This window comes from Pinus tabuliformis, chromosome Q (assembly GCF_031772625.1).
Source record: "Pinus tabuliformis cultivar Carrire ecotype Pingquan chromosome Q, CPIR1, whole genome shotgun sequence".
Classification (NCBI taxonomy): domain Eukaryota; kingdom Viridiplantae; phylum Streptophyta; class Pinopsida; order Pinales; family Pinaceae; genus Pinus; species Pinus tabuliformis.
Genome location: NC_142296.1, coordinates 1,026,446,301 through 1,026,463,192, shown reverse-complemented (window position 1 = coordinate 1,026,463,192; position 16,892 = coordinate 1,026,446,301). Strand labels below are relative to the sequence as shown.

The window sequence follows — 16,892 nt, the reverse complement described above, 5'->3', positions numbered from 1 at the left end:
AGAACACTAAAATTCCATTTTGACGTGAAGAACAGGAATATCTGTACTTTTCTCTCACCGATGTAGATAGTATAGCTAAAGGGAGACTGACAAATAGAACTGGCACATGAAGGAAGAGAGTCTCAGGTTACATTGATGAACGATAATATAGCAGTCATCTTGCAAGTAATAGAGGAAAACGGGAATCAAAATACAATAGTTTTTTTCTTATTGTACAGTCTAGAAGAGGCCCCTCAGCAGTGATAGTAGTTGCTATTTCCAGGTCACAGTCTTCATTTTAGTTAGTGAAATTTTGCTTAGGATATCAGAACCAACCAAAATATTGTACTGGTATCATGCAACATTGTCATGTTATTTTGATGCAGCATGTATAGGCAAAAACGACTTCATGGCTTATTTTACATTGGAACTAATGCTTGTCATAAAAGATAATTTTCAGAATCTTGTTTTGTTATTAACAAACTAGGACTATGAAATAAACATTACTAATCCTTCCATTCTTATGCAGGTGGATGTGCCTTCATATTTTGTAGGTCTTGTGCTGGAAAACTGCGACCTTCCATACCCTAATTACGGGCATGTTATATTAGCAGATCCCTCTCCTATCCTATTCTATCCAATTGGCAGCACTGAGGTGCGTTGCTTAGTTGATATACCTGGTAGAAAGGTTCCATCCCTGGCCACTGGAGACATGGCAAAATATTTACAAACTGTGGTGGCCCCTCAGGTAATATAGAAAACAATCAAATCACACCTGGCTGGTAGTTAAACCAATCTATTTGTATTTCCATCGTAAAGGTGATTAGACGAGTCAATAATAAGTGTTTTAAGGAAGATATGTACTGTTGTAGTAGGGATAATATGAATATCATCTCATTCTTTTCTGGAATGTATCAGCTTCCAAAGCAGCTACAAGTACCCTTTTTAGCTGCTGTTGAAAAGGGAAATATACGGACCATGCCAAACAAGAGTATGCCCGCCTCACCGTTGCCTAGTCCTGGAGCTCTGCTTTTAGGGGATGCTTTTAATATGCGGCATCCATTAACTGGTGGTGGAATGACTGTTGCATTGTCTGACATTGCTGTTCTTGAGAGGCTTCTTAAACCTCTCCATAACCTTCATGATGCATCTTCCCTTTGTGAATATATGGAAGCCTTCTACACACTGCGTAAGGTATGTATACTTGTGCATAATCGAATTTTTCTTATACAAGGAATAAGTGGAAAAATTTGGCCAAATGGAATCACTACCAGTTCATCTTGTGAACATTACTGTTTGTAGTTTTTTGTCAGACTCTGAGCTACTCAGAAGTTTCTATGATGTTTCAGTTTAATTTGTGGTGTTAATATTTTGTTCTTCAAATACTTGATACTAATCAAGGCTGGCTTTATTTATTATATGCAGCCTCTTGCATCAACGATAAATACTTTGGCAGATTCTTTATATAAAGTTTGTTATGCTTCATCTGATCAGGCGATGAAAGAGATGCGCCATGCTTTATTTGAGTATTTGAGATTAGGAGGTGTGTTTTCCAGTGGACCTGTGGCATTGCTGTCTGGTTTGAATCCACAGCCATTGAGTTTGTTTCTGCATTTCTTGGCAGTGGCTGCATATGGTGTTGGTCGACTCTTGTATCCTTTCCCTTCACCAAAACGAATTTGGCTTTCTGCTCGTCTGATTGCAGTAAGTCAACAGACCCTTTTGTTGGTTTGCTGTTAATATGTTAGTGTTGATGTGTTGAAGCATGCATTTGCCAATATTTATTGGTTCAAATTCTTCAAATTTGATTGATTTTCTACCAAATATAAACAGAACACAATAAGATCATGAATCTTCTTTTGAGACTTCTTTTCCAAGCTGCTTTACAGAAATTAAGGAAAACCAATGTTTTCCACAATAGAAATCTGGCATCTCTGGTTTCTTCAAGGACTGCTACCTTTATCATAAGAGAGACATGGTACACCCTCTTTGTAATAGTTAGTCAACATCTTCATCAGTTAATGGGAACTAAAGATCATTTCTGTGTCAAACCTCTGAAGACGTGTCTGTTGCTTTTCCTCCCAGAAGTGATATTCATAGACCACTTTGTCATGGAGTAAAACTCTTTGCACTTGGCTTAAGTTTGAATTTCTTTGCAAAAGAATTGAGCGTTGACCCTCTAAAGATGCGGATCCCACATATATCAACTTCCATTTCAAATCATCTTCGAGAGGGGTGAGGCACTCATACCATATCTCAAACTGAAAAGGATTCAGAAACGCTGTAGGGTTATTCACCATTGTAACATCGGTTCTTATATTCATTCAATCCTTTGAATATTCTTTTCTTAGCTCACCAAACAAGATGTTGACCCTCAAAACTTGGCCAAGTATGTCACCTGCTAGAAGTCCTTATTACTAGCTTTTCCTCTCAATGTCAACCTTTTTCTGGGCAAAACTCTTCTGAGTGAAATCATGAACTCAAATGTGAATGCACAGGTTAACTCAATGTATTAGAAAAGGCTAATAAATTAAAATCACAGTGATGAAAAACTTGAAAACCACAACTTAGGAACAAATAATAGATTCAAATCAGTCAATTTCTATGACCTTATAATTTGGTTTGATTCAACTTGACTCCCATTTGACTCAAGACACAACTTCCTGACTCCTAGACTGGACATAGTGATTTAACCAGTGTTGCACTTATCATGATAATATCAGAGTTATTGCGATAATATAGCCAAAGTCAGCCTCAGCAATAAAATTGGCAGTAATTATCACGAGAATTTAGGTAATTATTGTGATAATTTGGACATTGTCACTGTGTCTGTCAATTTCACCTTATAACCAATTTTTTGCTTTTTTAACCCTCATTTTTTAAAAATAAGTTAGGGGATTGAGCAGTGAGGATAATGTGACTATTTTCCATCAAACAAACAAAGGGAAACCTATTGTTTTCATTTCCCATGATTCATCTCATGAGATACATACCTTGGTAGATAATGGTAAATATTGAATTCTTAAATTTTTAACCTATGTTGCACGGGTTCCCGAACCCGGGGGTGGGGTTCTCGAACCCATCTCGGGTTCCCATCCCTAAGTACCGGATTCGGGCACTGGTTCTTCTCAGAAGAACCCATAAGAACCAGGTTCTCCAAAAAAAAATTGGGTTCTTTTCCTTTAACGGGTTCTTTGGGTTCTGTTGACCCTGTCGCCTACACCTACTACAAGTCAGTGAGAAAAAGCCTTCAACCCCACAAAGTGTGGTTGGTGGCAGGGAATTCAGAGAAGGGGCTGTCACACTAATCCTGACTCTCTCTATTTGGGCTATCTCCTGGGTTAGCTAAGGGGGGTGGTCCTTAATGAAAAGTTATGTTAAAAGATGTGAGTTTTTAGGAGAGTGTTATAGTGAAAATGGATTACTTTTAAGGATTTATGGGCAAATATGAAGTGAGCAACTTGAAATAACAATGGTAATCTAATATGATTAAAAACCATAAAACCAGTGCCTTATAAGGAATTTGCTTAACAATTTAAAGATATATTTGCTCAAAGTAAAATGCAATGCTCTCAAAAAAGAAAACAAAGTAACCTTGAAATGTAAATAAGAATTGTTAGCACAAGATATGTAAGATACAAAATGCTTTTGAGATAATCAACTTTATAAATCAAAACATGTGAAACATATTTTGCCAAAACCCAAAAATTAGTAATTAACTTGGAAATGTAAAATAAAGGAAGTGCTAAACCAAGACATCAATATGCAATTAGACTTGAAACATGAAAAGAAAACACTTGTTTGAAATGATTACAATACTTGCTTTTGGAATAGACTTTGCATATGAAAACTCAAACCATCAAGAAACAAGTAAAGTAAATGTAATGGAAAGTGCTCATGGTTAATTTTATTAATTAGCTCTACAACAAGATTATAATTTAACTCTTCAATCCTCAGGCCTCACCCTCGCCCAATGATATGGATTTCACTGTGAAGAGTCAATAGAGGAGTAGAGGATCCCTAAGATGTCTACTTCAACCAACTTATGTTGGAGGTAAAAATTTAATGAGACTTGTGGCCTTCCTACACTAAAATGCCTAGATGAAATGCAAATTGTGTTAATTCCCCAAATTAAAATAATGATACATGCAAATGCTTCAAAGAGGTTGATTTGCAATGCTTGAAAATGAAATAGTGTTCAACATAAGTTGCAATTATAACTTCAATTGGAGGAATAAAATTAGCTTACAAGTGTTGCATGTGTTTCATCAATGAATTCAAATGATACAAGTAATTTGCTTGAAAGTAAAATTTGTTTCAAATAGACAATGACAATAAATTGCTCCAATATTAAAGATAACAATGTAGCATAAAATTGAAGCATGTATTCGAGTGCCATGAAACAATTTACCAAGGTAAATGGAAATGAATCAAAGTTTGTTAAAAATTATAAAATGCTTGCATGTAAAAGATGAATTGCCCAAAATAAAGTGTAAGCTTGTAGCTCCAAGCAACAATGAAAAAGAAAATGCAAAGCTCAAATAAAATTGTAACAAACTTTAACTTAATGAAATGTGATAGTGAGGTTGTGTTAATTATCAATTAAAACATGCAAGTGAATGAAGTACGAAAGCTTAAACCATGCAAATGTCAATCCACCCAAGAGAAGTCTCCCTCTAAATGGGGAAATAGGATACCATGGGAGAAATCCCAAGCTCCCACAAGCAAGTTAGATCTTTTATTAATATTACAATGAGGAGAAGGTCCTTCAAAGTTCTCAACTATACTTCAAAGAGAGTCCTCACAATAATTGCTTGAAACTTGGACACTAGACCTCTTTTTCTGAGAAAGTAGTGACAAGATATCACAAAATTTATGCAAGGGAAACAAGGTGTGAGTTTCCTCCAAATGCCCACGGCTTAAAGAGGAAAATGGGCAGCCCTCTAGTGAACTCAACTTGGCCAAAATAAGCCTCAAAAGGGCTCATGACATCCTTGGAAATCAAACCCCCAACACTTGCCAAAGGTCCTGCAAACACTTGTTAGATGTTGCGGGAAGTTGCTCTTCAAAATCTGCCACACAAGAGTTAGAAAACAATCCAAACAATGGCTGCAAAATAAGTTAAGTATTAATGGAAAAGTCAACAAGATAAAATGTACATGTACAATTATAATTTACAAAAGGCTAAGCTAAAGAGTGAGAGTAAACTCTCGTCTTTGCTTAGCCATCTTCAAGCTCTTAGATAGCAAATGAAAGAAATGAAGTACAATTTTTTTTTAAAAGAGATTTAAATTTAGAAGTTTTCGGCTTGTGCACAAGCTATGTGCCGAAATCCCTATAAAACCACTTTGTAAGATAAGACTATGAAGGTTCAAAGAACAAATGAGAGCTCCTTTAAGAATGTATCAAGAGTGGGTTGGTCTCTCCAAAGACTTCCCCTCACGGTTGATTCTATAATCCCAACAAGATGTTCCCTCTATAAAACTTCAATCAAGAACTAGTTCCATATATATTTAGCAATAAATAATGATAAGAAACTCTAGAGATTTATTTAAAACCAACTAGAGCATTCTATACCTAGATCATACTTCTAAATCAAATGTCAATGCAAGATAGCTTTACATTAACAAATCTGAAAGAGCATATGGATGCAAATTATATCAAAGCATGAGTAAAAGGAATTATACCAATGCTCAACAATTCATCACACTCGAAAAGGAGGAACACCTCATGAATGAAACCCCGAAGTCTTTATTGGTATTTCTGAAAGTGTACAAGGCAGCAACGCTTCTACAAGCACAATAGCTAGTAACAATATTCTTACAATGTGAAAGCGCATGGCTCTATTATATAGAGAGTTGGGAGCAAATCCCAATGAATAATGACAATGACAAATGGCATTGGAGCCAATCCCAATGTAGAAGTAATTAAACAAGTGGCATGAGGTGACAATCCCAAAGAGAAATTCGAATTTGTTGAATGGAACTCCAATGCCAAGTGTAAAAATCGAATTCTGACAAGTGGACATCATTTTCTTCTTCCCTTATGTGCCAAATTCGAATTTTATGGTGGAATGACAAGTGTATATGGGTGGTAACCCCATGTTGGGACAATTTCCCACAAAAATCTCCACCAAATATTCTTTCAAATCCTCCCAATTGTGCATTAGCATCACAAATTCGAATTTCCAAGCAGTTTTTTCATTTAATGCCAGAAATTCGATTTTATTTGAGCACATGTCATTTCCTTGATTTTAGGAGTTCACATCACCTTGGGACTTCACTTTAACTCCCCCATAATTTTCCACCTCATTTCCACAACATTTAGCATGTGTGGGTATTTATTTTTCTCCATTTATTTAATTTCTGACTTAATTAATTGCGAGATTTTCGACTAAACTTAGAAAAAGTGGGTTTTGAGGGTCCAAAACACATTATTAACCCTTCAAAGTGTGTTATGGTAGAAAGTTGAAGGTGAGAGGTGTAATTTTGATTACTCATACCCCATACAACTTCTCTAGACTACACTTATTACAATTTAAATACAATTTTATTTGCAATTTTTGATCTGTGAGAAATTTAAAAAATTAAAAAATGACTACCTAGACCTAACAAAATTCCACAAATGTTTTTGTGTGATGTAGTATGGTAATATACATCAACTCTAGACACTAAGATGTTTCAGAGGCTCAACCTTCAAACCATCACACCGGCTTTGGGGTAAAACGTGAGTGAAAAAACCTAGAAAATTATCCGCCTCTGAAAAAGAAGGGATAATTAACCAGATAAAAAAACACTCCAAAGTGTACTTGTTTGTTGATTGAGTCCCAACATCATAAGCCTGTTACAGACTCAAAACTCATCATTACTAGTATCACTTATTACAATTCACCGTAAGGTGTGGAATCTGGGTACAAGAAAGACGATGAGAAGATAGAAGTAGAGTTAAAAAACTCTGTTGACTGATGATATCTGATGGTACAAGTGTCTTCTGGATCATCCTTGGGCATGGAGTCTTCATATAATCATCAGGTGCCACTTCAGTGGTCAACAGGTTCTTCGGTTTGAGTTCTTTGGGTTCTTCAGAAAAAAATAAAATAAAATAAAAATAAAAATAAAGAAATAAATAAAAATTATATTAAAAATTTAATTTTCAAGTAAATTTTTTTTAATGAAAATTAAAAAATAAAATTTAAAAATTAATAATATGATATTTATTATTAACAAATGTCAAGAACTTAAAATGTAAACCTAAACTTTTTACTAACCCACAGCGATCGAATTTAATTTTTGGTTTTGGTTGAGCTATTCCGATTTACCCATTTCACGTGGCCGAGGTGTCTTTGGTTCACATGCATCTTTGGTAGATAGATGCAAGAAGAAGGATCCAATTGATTGGTGGTGGCTTCATGGTGTTGATGCTCCTGAGTTGCAACAATTTTCCATACGATTACTTGGATAGGTAGCTAGTTTGGAGTTCCTCATCTTATTCAAAATTTGAAAAATTCTCAATTAAATATAGGAAATTAATTTTAAATTTTCATTTTAGTTTTAGTTTCTATTTTTAAATTTTTAATTAATTTAATAGGCTTCCCCTAATATTTCAGGTAGCTAGTTCTTCATCTTGTGAAAGGAATTGGAGTACTTATGCCTTTATTCATTTAATAAAGAGAAATAGGTTGGGCTCAAAGAAGGCAGAGAACTTAGTGTACATTCATAGCACACTTCGTCTCATATCTTGAAAAGACCCGGGACCAACACATAGATGACGCTATGTGTGTGGAAGAGGAGATACAACTAGATGGCCTTATTGAGCTACCTCCAATTGCTATGGATGAGCAAGAGCCTCAAGATGAGAGTGATTCCTACTTGGAGAGCATGCTAGCCGAAGATCTAAGTGATGTTGGTGACATGGATGTTGATGACATGGCTTGAGGAAGCCATTGTTCATTAGGCTTTAGCTATTTTTATTTTAGTATTTTAAAATTTCCTAGTTCATGTTTGGAGATGCCTCAAGGCAAATTTTGAATGTAGTATGACAATGGACATTTATCATGATTCATGATTCTTATTAATATGTAAACACTGAACAATTTTTTGGTGATAAATTTTGAAATTTCAATGTAAATGTAATGTTCAATGAAGTGCATATTTAAATGATCAAAGTTTTCTTGTTTAAAGTTGAAAAATATACAAATTCAAACTTCATATATATTATTAATTATAATTTATAAAATATAATTATTAAAATTTAATATTATTATATTACCCGACGAACCCACGCACCCTATTTCAAAAAATGTCGTCCTCGTCCCCGAACCCATGTTTCTTGGCAACATAGTTTTTAACATTATTGTTAATTGTTTTAGGATGTTTAAGAGTGTTTCCAAACTCATTGGATTTCATATAGAGAAAGTAGAATTTTAGATCCCATTCAAAATTTAACAGTGTTAATAGTTTTCAGGATTTCATGATTGGTAGGATTCCAAAGTTTCTACTGGATTCTACGATGTATGAGGGTATGGAACTGACATTTAATCAAGAGCACCAAGCCCTCTATGTACCTCAATGTTGGTGGCATTGACTATTGAACTCCTCCTTCATGACCCTAGTAATAATGTACACTTCACTCAAGCACAATCATTGATTAGGCATGTTAAGCTTTTTCTATCTTATTTTAAATGTTAAAGGGTGTTCTTGATGAGGAGTATCCCAATATAGGCAATGATTTTGATGTTATTTGGCTATTTGTTCAAGCATGATTTTTTTTGGACTCTAGAGGCCATTTAGAGCCTTTTTGTTGATCTATTTTGATTCAAAGATGGGTTGCACTTAGTGTTATTTTGGTTATATACACCCTTTCTATATACATGAGGAAATTTGCATATTTGTGTCAATAATTTGGATTCATATGGATGCAAATGAATTATATGTTCTTTTCAAAATTTGAATATTTTATGTATTTTTTGGTTGACCAATATTTTGGTCCAGTTTTGATAACATTACGAAGATGATGCTGTGACCATTTTCCGTCAAGAAAACAAGGGGAGATCCATTGTTTTCATTTCCATTATTCATCTCATGAGATACATTTATTTTTGTTTTGATATGATTTTGTATCATTTTGTTAGATCTTATGACTTGGGACAAATATCATATCTCAATGTTGATATATGATGTACTACATCTTATACACTAAGTCACCTGCCACGGGGACACAGGACACGAAGGACTCGGGGATTCAAGTGTCGGACATGGACACGTTTACCCCCTGGAATAGGACACGTTATATATTATTTTATTAATATATATTAAAAAATAGATATTTCTTACACAAATTCTCATCCATGATACAAATTCGTTGATTCAAACTTAGATCTTCATCTAGATGTAAGTTTTACAAAGTAACATTATGCTTACAATACAATTGTGACATAAATGATAAATCATAATATATATTCATCAATGATCCAATAGGAGAAAGACAAGATATTGTAGTTTTCTAATTAAGTCATCAAAATCAAAACGTGTACAATGTTACATAGGTAGTAGCAATGCCAATGGAAAATAGAAATAGAAAATACAAAACAACTACAAGCTTGAAGATAGTAGGTAGCTCATGAGTCATAAATCCTCATAATCAAAATCAACATCACTGTACTCATCATCATGGTCACCATTGCTCTCCTCTGCTGCATCCCCTCCTCAGTATCCAATGTAATCTTTGCATCTGTTGGTGTGGAGGATGACCCCTCTACAGTATCACCATCATCAAAAGTGACAGGCTCTAACATTGGGTCATTAAGATCCATGTTGGCCAATGCCGACTCAACATTGTTGTCGAAATCCATGTCATCAGGAAAGACATCCCACATCTTTGTCTTTCCCTTCAACCACTCATCCCTTTGTCTGTAAATAAGACAAAGGTTGGTGTGCACATACACCATTGTCTCTGCCTTGGACTGCTCAAGCCTGCTCTTCTTGACACTATACAAATTCCCATATGTGCTTCAATTCCTCTCGCAACAAGAGGATGAAGTCACCTAAGAAAGTAGCCTCATGACTAATTGTTGTAGAGGAGGGCTTGTTTCCCCATGAGTTGCCCACCAAGAATAGGGCTTTTTAGCCCCCTGTCTCTAATCACATCATATCTTGCAAATCGACCAGTGCCAGTGGAAAGCTCTGCAAAGGCATCCTCCACCTCATCAAGGGATGCTCTACCTTGAAAAATCCACCTCAATGCAACTTTCCTCCCCTATGAAATTTCCCCATTCATGTGAGGAGGGAATCTGCAAGAAGGTCCACCATTCAACCACTCATGGCTATAGGTTTTTGGGTTCAATGAGTGAGCCAAACAATGTAAAGGTGTGCATTTCTTGTCCCATCTGTTGACAAGAATATCCTGTATGGTGGTCAAGAAGGCCTCTGATGATGTCTCATACTCGGGGCACTCACTCTGTAAAATAATGCTCCTCACAGACTCAATCATGGAATCCTATCCCTCATAAACCTCTCCTAGGATGGGTTGGTCTGTATATGCAAATTGAAGCTAAGAAATGATAGTGTCCATGATCTGAATAAGTAGATCTACCCTCTCCCACCAAGCATCATCTAACACTGTCCTTCACTCTTTTTGAAGCTGCTTGATCTGTCTTTCTCCAAAAAGACCAAAAATCTAAAATAACCATCGCCCCAAGAGCGGTCTTGAACTCCCTCAACCTCTTCAACATGATGAATGAAGAGGAAAACCATGTATCCACAATCTTCAACAATGATAGATTGGTGTACTCCTTGTAGATAGTGAGGGCATTTGTATGATTTTGTACAAAGTTGTGGATATGGAGTGCATCCTCAATAATTATTCCAATCCAAAGCACATCAGAAGCAATAGACTTAAGTGCTAAATTCAAAGAATGGACAATGCAAGGTGTCCAAAATACTTGTGGATATTTAACTTCCACAATCATGCCAACAACCTTGCAAACAGGTGCATTATCTGTAATGATTTGCACACAAGAATCAACACCTACATCTTCAATAAATTTAATAAACAAGTCACCCATATATTGTGCATCCTTGTATTGTGCAAGTGCATCCGCTGATTTCAAGCAAACTAGAGCATTCAAGGAAGACACCATGAAGTTGATGAGTGGGTGTCGTGCTGGATCTATCCATCCATCAGAAACAATGCTAACCCCATATATTGGCCATGCTGATTTAATAGGCTCAAGCATTTTGTTCACCTCTTTCTTTGCCTTTGTCACCAATGTGGTTCTTAGCTTCTCTGACCTAGGAGGCACATACCTTGATGGAGCCCCTTGAGTTAGAGCTCAACATATCTCAATAAATAAAGTTGAGCGTGCAACATTAAAGGATATGAAGTTTTGATAGAAAAAAATGCATTGGCGAGATCAAGCTCTTCCCGTTTCTGTTTCTAAACAATCTTGCCCATTGGACCAAGTGCCATTGCCTTTCTTTTCACTGCTTGCCCCCCCCACCAGAACTCTCAAATGGAAATTTGTTGTTGCTTTTCCTCAATAATGGAAGGAGGTCTTCATTCTTGTTTTTTATAGATGTTTCAGCCACCTTTGCCATACCAAGGTTGGTCTATTTTTCCACTTCCTTCCTCTTAATTAAAGACACCTGTGTACATGCTGCAACTCCACAACTTGATAAAGCCAACAAATGAGCTTTCACACGGAAATATGTGCTCATGAAATGATTTTTGCAATAGTTTCATTTCCAAGCAACATTTCCTCCTCCCTTCATCTTGTTGCCTGACCCTTGCTCTCTTGTGACATATTTCCACAAGGGATATTTGTTATCTTGAGGTTGTTGTCTTCCCTCAACATTTGAAGTTGTTGTTGCAGCCCCACTTGTAATATAGGGAACACTTGCAGACCCTGATGAAATTGGAAGAGGATGGACATTCTCCAATGGGGACATTCTTCCCCTTACTTTGCCTCTTCCCTGCTGCCCTTGATTGAGACATGAATGCTGTAAAAAAATAAAAATAAAATGCACAATTTGTAAAACAAATGCACATGCAAACTCCTAATAAAAATGCAAAAAAAAAGAGATAAAATGCACTTACCTGTTGCTTGAATCGCCTCCAAAATTCTCCCACGCCCTTTGCTCTTAGCGCTCACACACCCACAATGACTTTGGTGAAGAAATGGATGGCCAAATCACACTTTTAAAGGCGTGCGGGGGGCATAAATGCATGACACATGCTCTGGAATCAGGACACGATCCAGAGGACACGTGGGGCCAGGGGAGCGAATCTGGTTTCTTAGCTTATACATCTTATATATCAATTTTACTTTCATATTTATGTGGCAATGTGTTTATTTTATGTTGATGTTGCTTCAGAAGTTAAAAATTTGAAAAAATGGTTATATTTGTATTTTTTTAAGTTTCCTGATAATTTCTTATATTTTCCCCGATATTGTTGATAATTTAAATTTTGGACCCTAGTGATAAATTTCCGATAACAATAAATGTAACATTGTATCTAACACATAATACCAAGACCAACCTTGTGTTGAAATCAACAAATGGGCAACTAAAGGAATGAACACAATAAAATAATTCACCCAAACCAATGATAGAGACAATGATATTTATATAGTAAAATCTTGAATAAGGAAACATCCATGGAGGAATAAAAAAGTTTATTCATTTCTCAAGGAGGAAAAACTGCATACAATACAATACTTTATTTTGCCTTGTGGCATTAAATTGACATATGGCCATTGATGACAAATGACCCTTGGTGATGTTTAAATAGATATCACAAATCAATGAGGTGAAAGGTCATCGATAATGTGTCATGAATACCAAGAATAAGAGGACTTTGAATCATTATGCTCAAGATAGAATGCTAACCGTCAAATATGAAAGCACAAAGGCCCACAAGGAAATTATCACACTTAGTTATTACTTTAGACTAAGTTGGTCTTAAGCAACTTCCTGATATCTAATATCCCAACATGCCTTTTTAAGAACAATTTGGGATAGGAAGAAAGATTTACATAGTCATAGATGGAGAAGGAAGGAGGCATTATGCCTATACCTTTTTCATGACAACTTCCTTGGCACTAGACATAACCAAAGATGTGAAAGGATGTCTTGTGTGCTTGTTACCTCCCAAAGTTTCACATGCTACAAAAGTCCTAATCACAAGTGTGAGACCCCAAGGGAAACTTAGGTATGGTGCCCATTGTCACCTCAGTGGCCTTGCCCTTTTTTACCTTAGACTAGGGTTGGACCTAAGTTAACAAGGGCTTCCCTAAGGTTAACGAAGTTGAATTCATGTAGTATGAAGGGGAGAAAAGGAGAGCTTAGCAACAATAACACAAAGAAAAGATGGAAATTGAGTTTGAGTTCGGGTGGTGGATGAAAGAGAATGTCATATTTGCTTGGGTTGTGGGGTCATGCATGTCATTTTCAAGGGTGCTTAAAGAAATAATATGGGCTATAAACAGCCAAGGTGTTGTGCCTTATAAAAACCTTCATTTGGTAGCTAAATCTGTAATTTTGTATGTGGATAGGGTCTATCTAGATCCACTACACAAGGAAACAACTTACGATGAAGCAAAAATGTTTCTCTTGTTGAAGCAAAAATGTGTTTTGTGGAGTGAATGCGTCATCCTAGCATTTTCGCTGTAAATTTTTTTTCTGGGATAATTCAGACTGTGAAATTTTGAGGAGATAGAGGCGAGATCTTCATGTACATGTGGTAAAAATTTCAATGATTGGTATGCTATTCTTTTAGAGATATGCTTTGCAGGAGGTAGGGTTTCAAAATGCTTATTAAATTTGGTTCAAATAGGTGACTTTGGAATTTTCTCTATAACTTATTTTTTGAGGTGTTTCAAATTATGAAATCTTAAGGAGGTAGAGGTGAGATATCTAGGTACATGTGGTAAACATAAGAAAAACTACAAATTTTTCCACAAGAATCACTTCAATCAATCATAGGGAACCATCCTCAATCAAGACATCATATCCAAGAGCATTTCACACGACAAAGGATCACATTTAGGTCATATAGAGACCGAAGGACTAATGTTCACTCCCAAAGAGGAGAGTGTGATGAGTGAATGATGATGATAAAATGAAATACAACCTCCTCTATTTATATGAATTCTAACATGCTTTATTTCCATAATTTTACAAGCAAATCTCCAAGACAAGTTTTTTAAGTGTTCAACAAGTCTAAGGTCACAAGCCGACCTTAGGATAGCTAAAAAACATAACATAAATGTCAAAAATAGCCCACACATGTGAGAAATAAGGATCTCCACCATGACATCTACCTCCATAAGTGCTCAAGGAGCATCAAACAAGGGACAAAATGGATCATGAGTGCTCCTCACTCCAAGAAATGCTCAAAGTGCATGTGTATATCTCCATAAATTGCCTCCTAAACCATGACATCATCTAGAATATGTTCTGCATCACCCTTCAAGGGTTAAGAGGATTGATGTGACATCATACTAGGTGTGAGTGTTGGGGTCCAAGAGTGATGTGTAAGTCCTCCCAAGCCATTTCAACGATGACCAACCATCATATGGTACCTAAAACTAGCAATGCCCATCAAACAGTGTCAAGGCCAACCCTGGGGCATCTTGGGTCCATCTGGGCACATCATCAAGTAGTCCAATGCCTAAGCCCATTGGATTTGCGTTTTAGCACCTAGAGGTACATAATGGCATCAAGTACCATGTGGAATCATCTCACATCCCAATGTCATATTTGGAGGGGCAACTCTGCATCATGAAGGTTAGAACTGTTCTCGGAATGGGGCACAATGATCCATGGAGTGGTGCGAAAGAGGTCTAGCCCATCCCTCAAGCGATTTAGCTTCTGTGATAACACCACCTGACATAAACCTCTCAAGATCAAGTGATATCAACCATCATTAGGGAGAAAACCCATTAAAGCATCATAGTGGACCATATCTAATGTTAAGGCCACAAGAATACTTCACACAAAACTCACCTTCAAATTTCCAACTATATTAGGACCTGTAAACAAGTTGCCTCACTTATGTTAGAGATGATTTGGTCAACAACCCTATTAGGTGTTTCCATTCCCTAAGGGGAATGACATGTCCCATCTAAGTCCATCAATCCATAGGTGTCTGTGATAATGGTGGTAATAGAGTGGGAAAGAATTCAAGACAGGTGCCATAGCCATGAAACTAGCTAATGGGGGTTCAACATCTTGAGTGTATAGATGTAAGGGTTGAGCAATAGTGGAGGTAACTCAACATGAGTTACCCTTTTCCTTGGCCTGCTTTTTCCACCCCTCTAGTGCACCTTTTACATCATTTAGCTTTATTTGGTGCATAGTGTAAGATCCCAAGCTTTATTTTATATTTTTCCAGTGCCCCTTTAAGATGCAGCGATTTCTCGCTCATCGGGGTTGGGACTTTCAAGAGTTCCTTTCTTTAGATAAAGCATTAAATGCTTGAGGAACTACTTGATGGTTAATGAGGGGGCAGTTCTCATGCTAGGTTTTTTTCCATGTGCTAAATATAGTCCCAACGATAATTTGCATTTTACTTTTTATTCCGTTGTGGCTTTACATGCTTTTATCTTTCTTACAACTACATCCACCTACGTGGACAAGTTTCTAGGCCTTGACTTAAGGATGTGGATGAAGGGTGCCAATCCCAATGACGAATGACTGCCAACCCAAATAATGGAGGTGCATAACTGAGAGGAATGGAAAGTGGTAAGAATGGATTATCTTGGACATGCATGCCCCTCCTAAATCATAAGGTCTTAAAGGAGGTCCGACTGGACTAGAGTCAAAGACTAACCTCCCACGTGAAGTGTGGGAACAAGAATACAATCAAGATTGGTCAATAATCCAGTTTTCCCGGTAATCCATATTAATATGCCCATAACATTAAATGCATACAAATGACTGCAAGAATTATTAAAATACCTATCGATAGATGATACACCTTCCTTCAAGAAGCAATACTGAATGGGAGCAAGATTTGATTGGAGCAATAGGTGGAGAATTTTGGCATAGTGTTATGTGTTTATATTCATGGGGTTGCTGGCTAGTTGGCTATCAATTGAGGAGAAAAAATTTCTCCTATGGGTTACCCACTTTTGGTGGGTAATAGTCATGTTTAGGGCATTTTTTCCCAATGTTTTCAAATGAAAAGGTTCAATGAATTTGTCATTCGTGGAGAAATTATTATGGAATTTATCACCAATTAGTATCCTTCCCATTTGCATCACTCCTAGAACCATGGAGTTGCACGATAAGTCATAAGGTTCACTGACAGGGTATTTTGTTGATTTGCGGCAGCATCAAATGTGCTCTAGCCACGAAAATTGGTGGAGAGGCTAAAGCACATGAGATCTCCAATACCCAGAAATGGTTTGGGCAGAATCTAACCAGTTTGGGAGATATTAAAATAATTAATATTTTTAATGGAGTCCCTAAGTCTAAACTTAGGGAAAATAAAATATTAATGTGAATTAATATAAAACTAAGTTAGAATGGTCCAAAAGTCATGGATCAAGCCAGATCTAATCTTAGTCGTTGATTAGGGACTTAATCTTGGTCGTTGAATTGTCAACGAGAAAAGTATAAGAGGAGGCTTGAGGGTCACTTGGAGAACACACTAAGTTGATCAAGAGTTCGATTTTTTGGGGCAGGGCTTGCTGAGGAAATCAAAGAAGTGATTAGAGTTGCAACTGAGGGACAATGAATGCTAGCAGAGACGCAGAGATAGTACTTGGAGCATCAACACAGAAGCCGAGAGAGGGTTGATGCAGAGCCAGCTAGAGGCCACGTAGAAGCAGCCAGAGGCCACGCAGAGGCAGTCAAAGGCCACACAAAGGCAGTCAGCGGCCACACAGAGGCAGCCAGGAGCTGCGCAGA

General features: G+C 36.7%; 1 protein-coding gene across 1 annotated transcript in view; it reads left to right on the top strand.

Moving 5' to 3' along the window:
• Positions 1–16,892, top strand: part of LOC149222992 (squalene monooxygenase SE1-like) — a 132,075-nt gene that overhangs the window by 101,605 nt on the left and 13,578 nt on the right. The window contains exons 5-7 of the mRNA XM_089385703.1: positions 509–727; positions 898–1,173; positions 1,405–1,683. Coding sequence (XP_089241829.1) covers positions 509–727; positions 898–1,173; positions 1,405–1,683 — 774 coding nt within the window. The remainder of the gene's footprint in view (positions 1–508; positions 728–897; positions 1,174–1,404; positions 1,684–16,892) is intronic.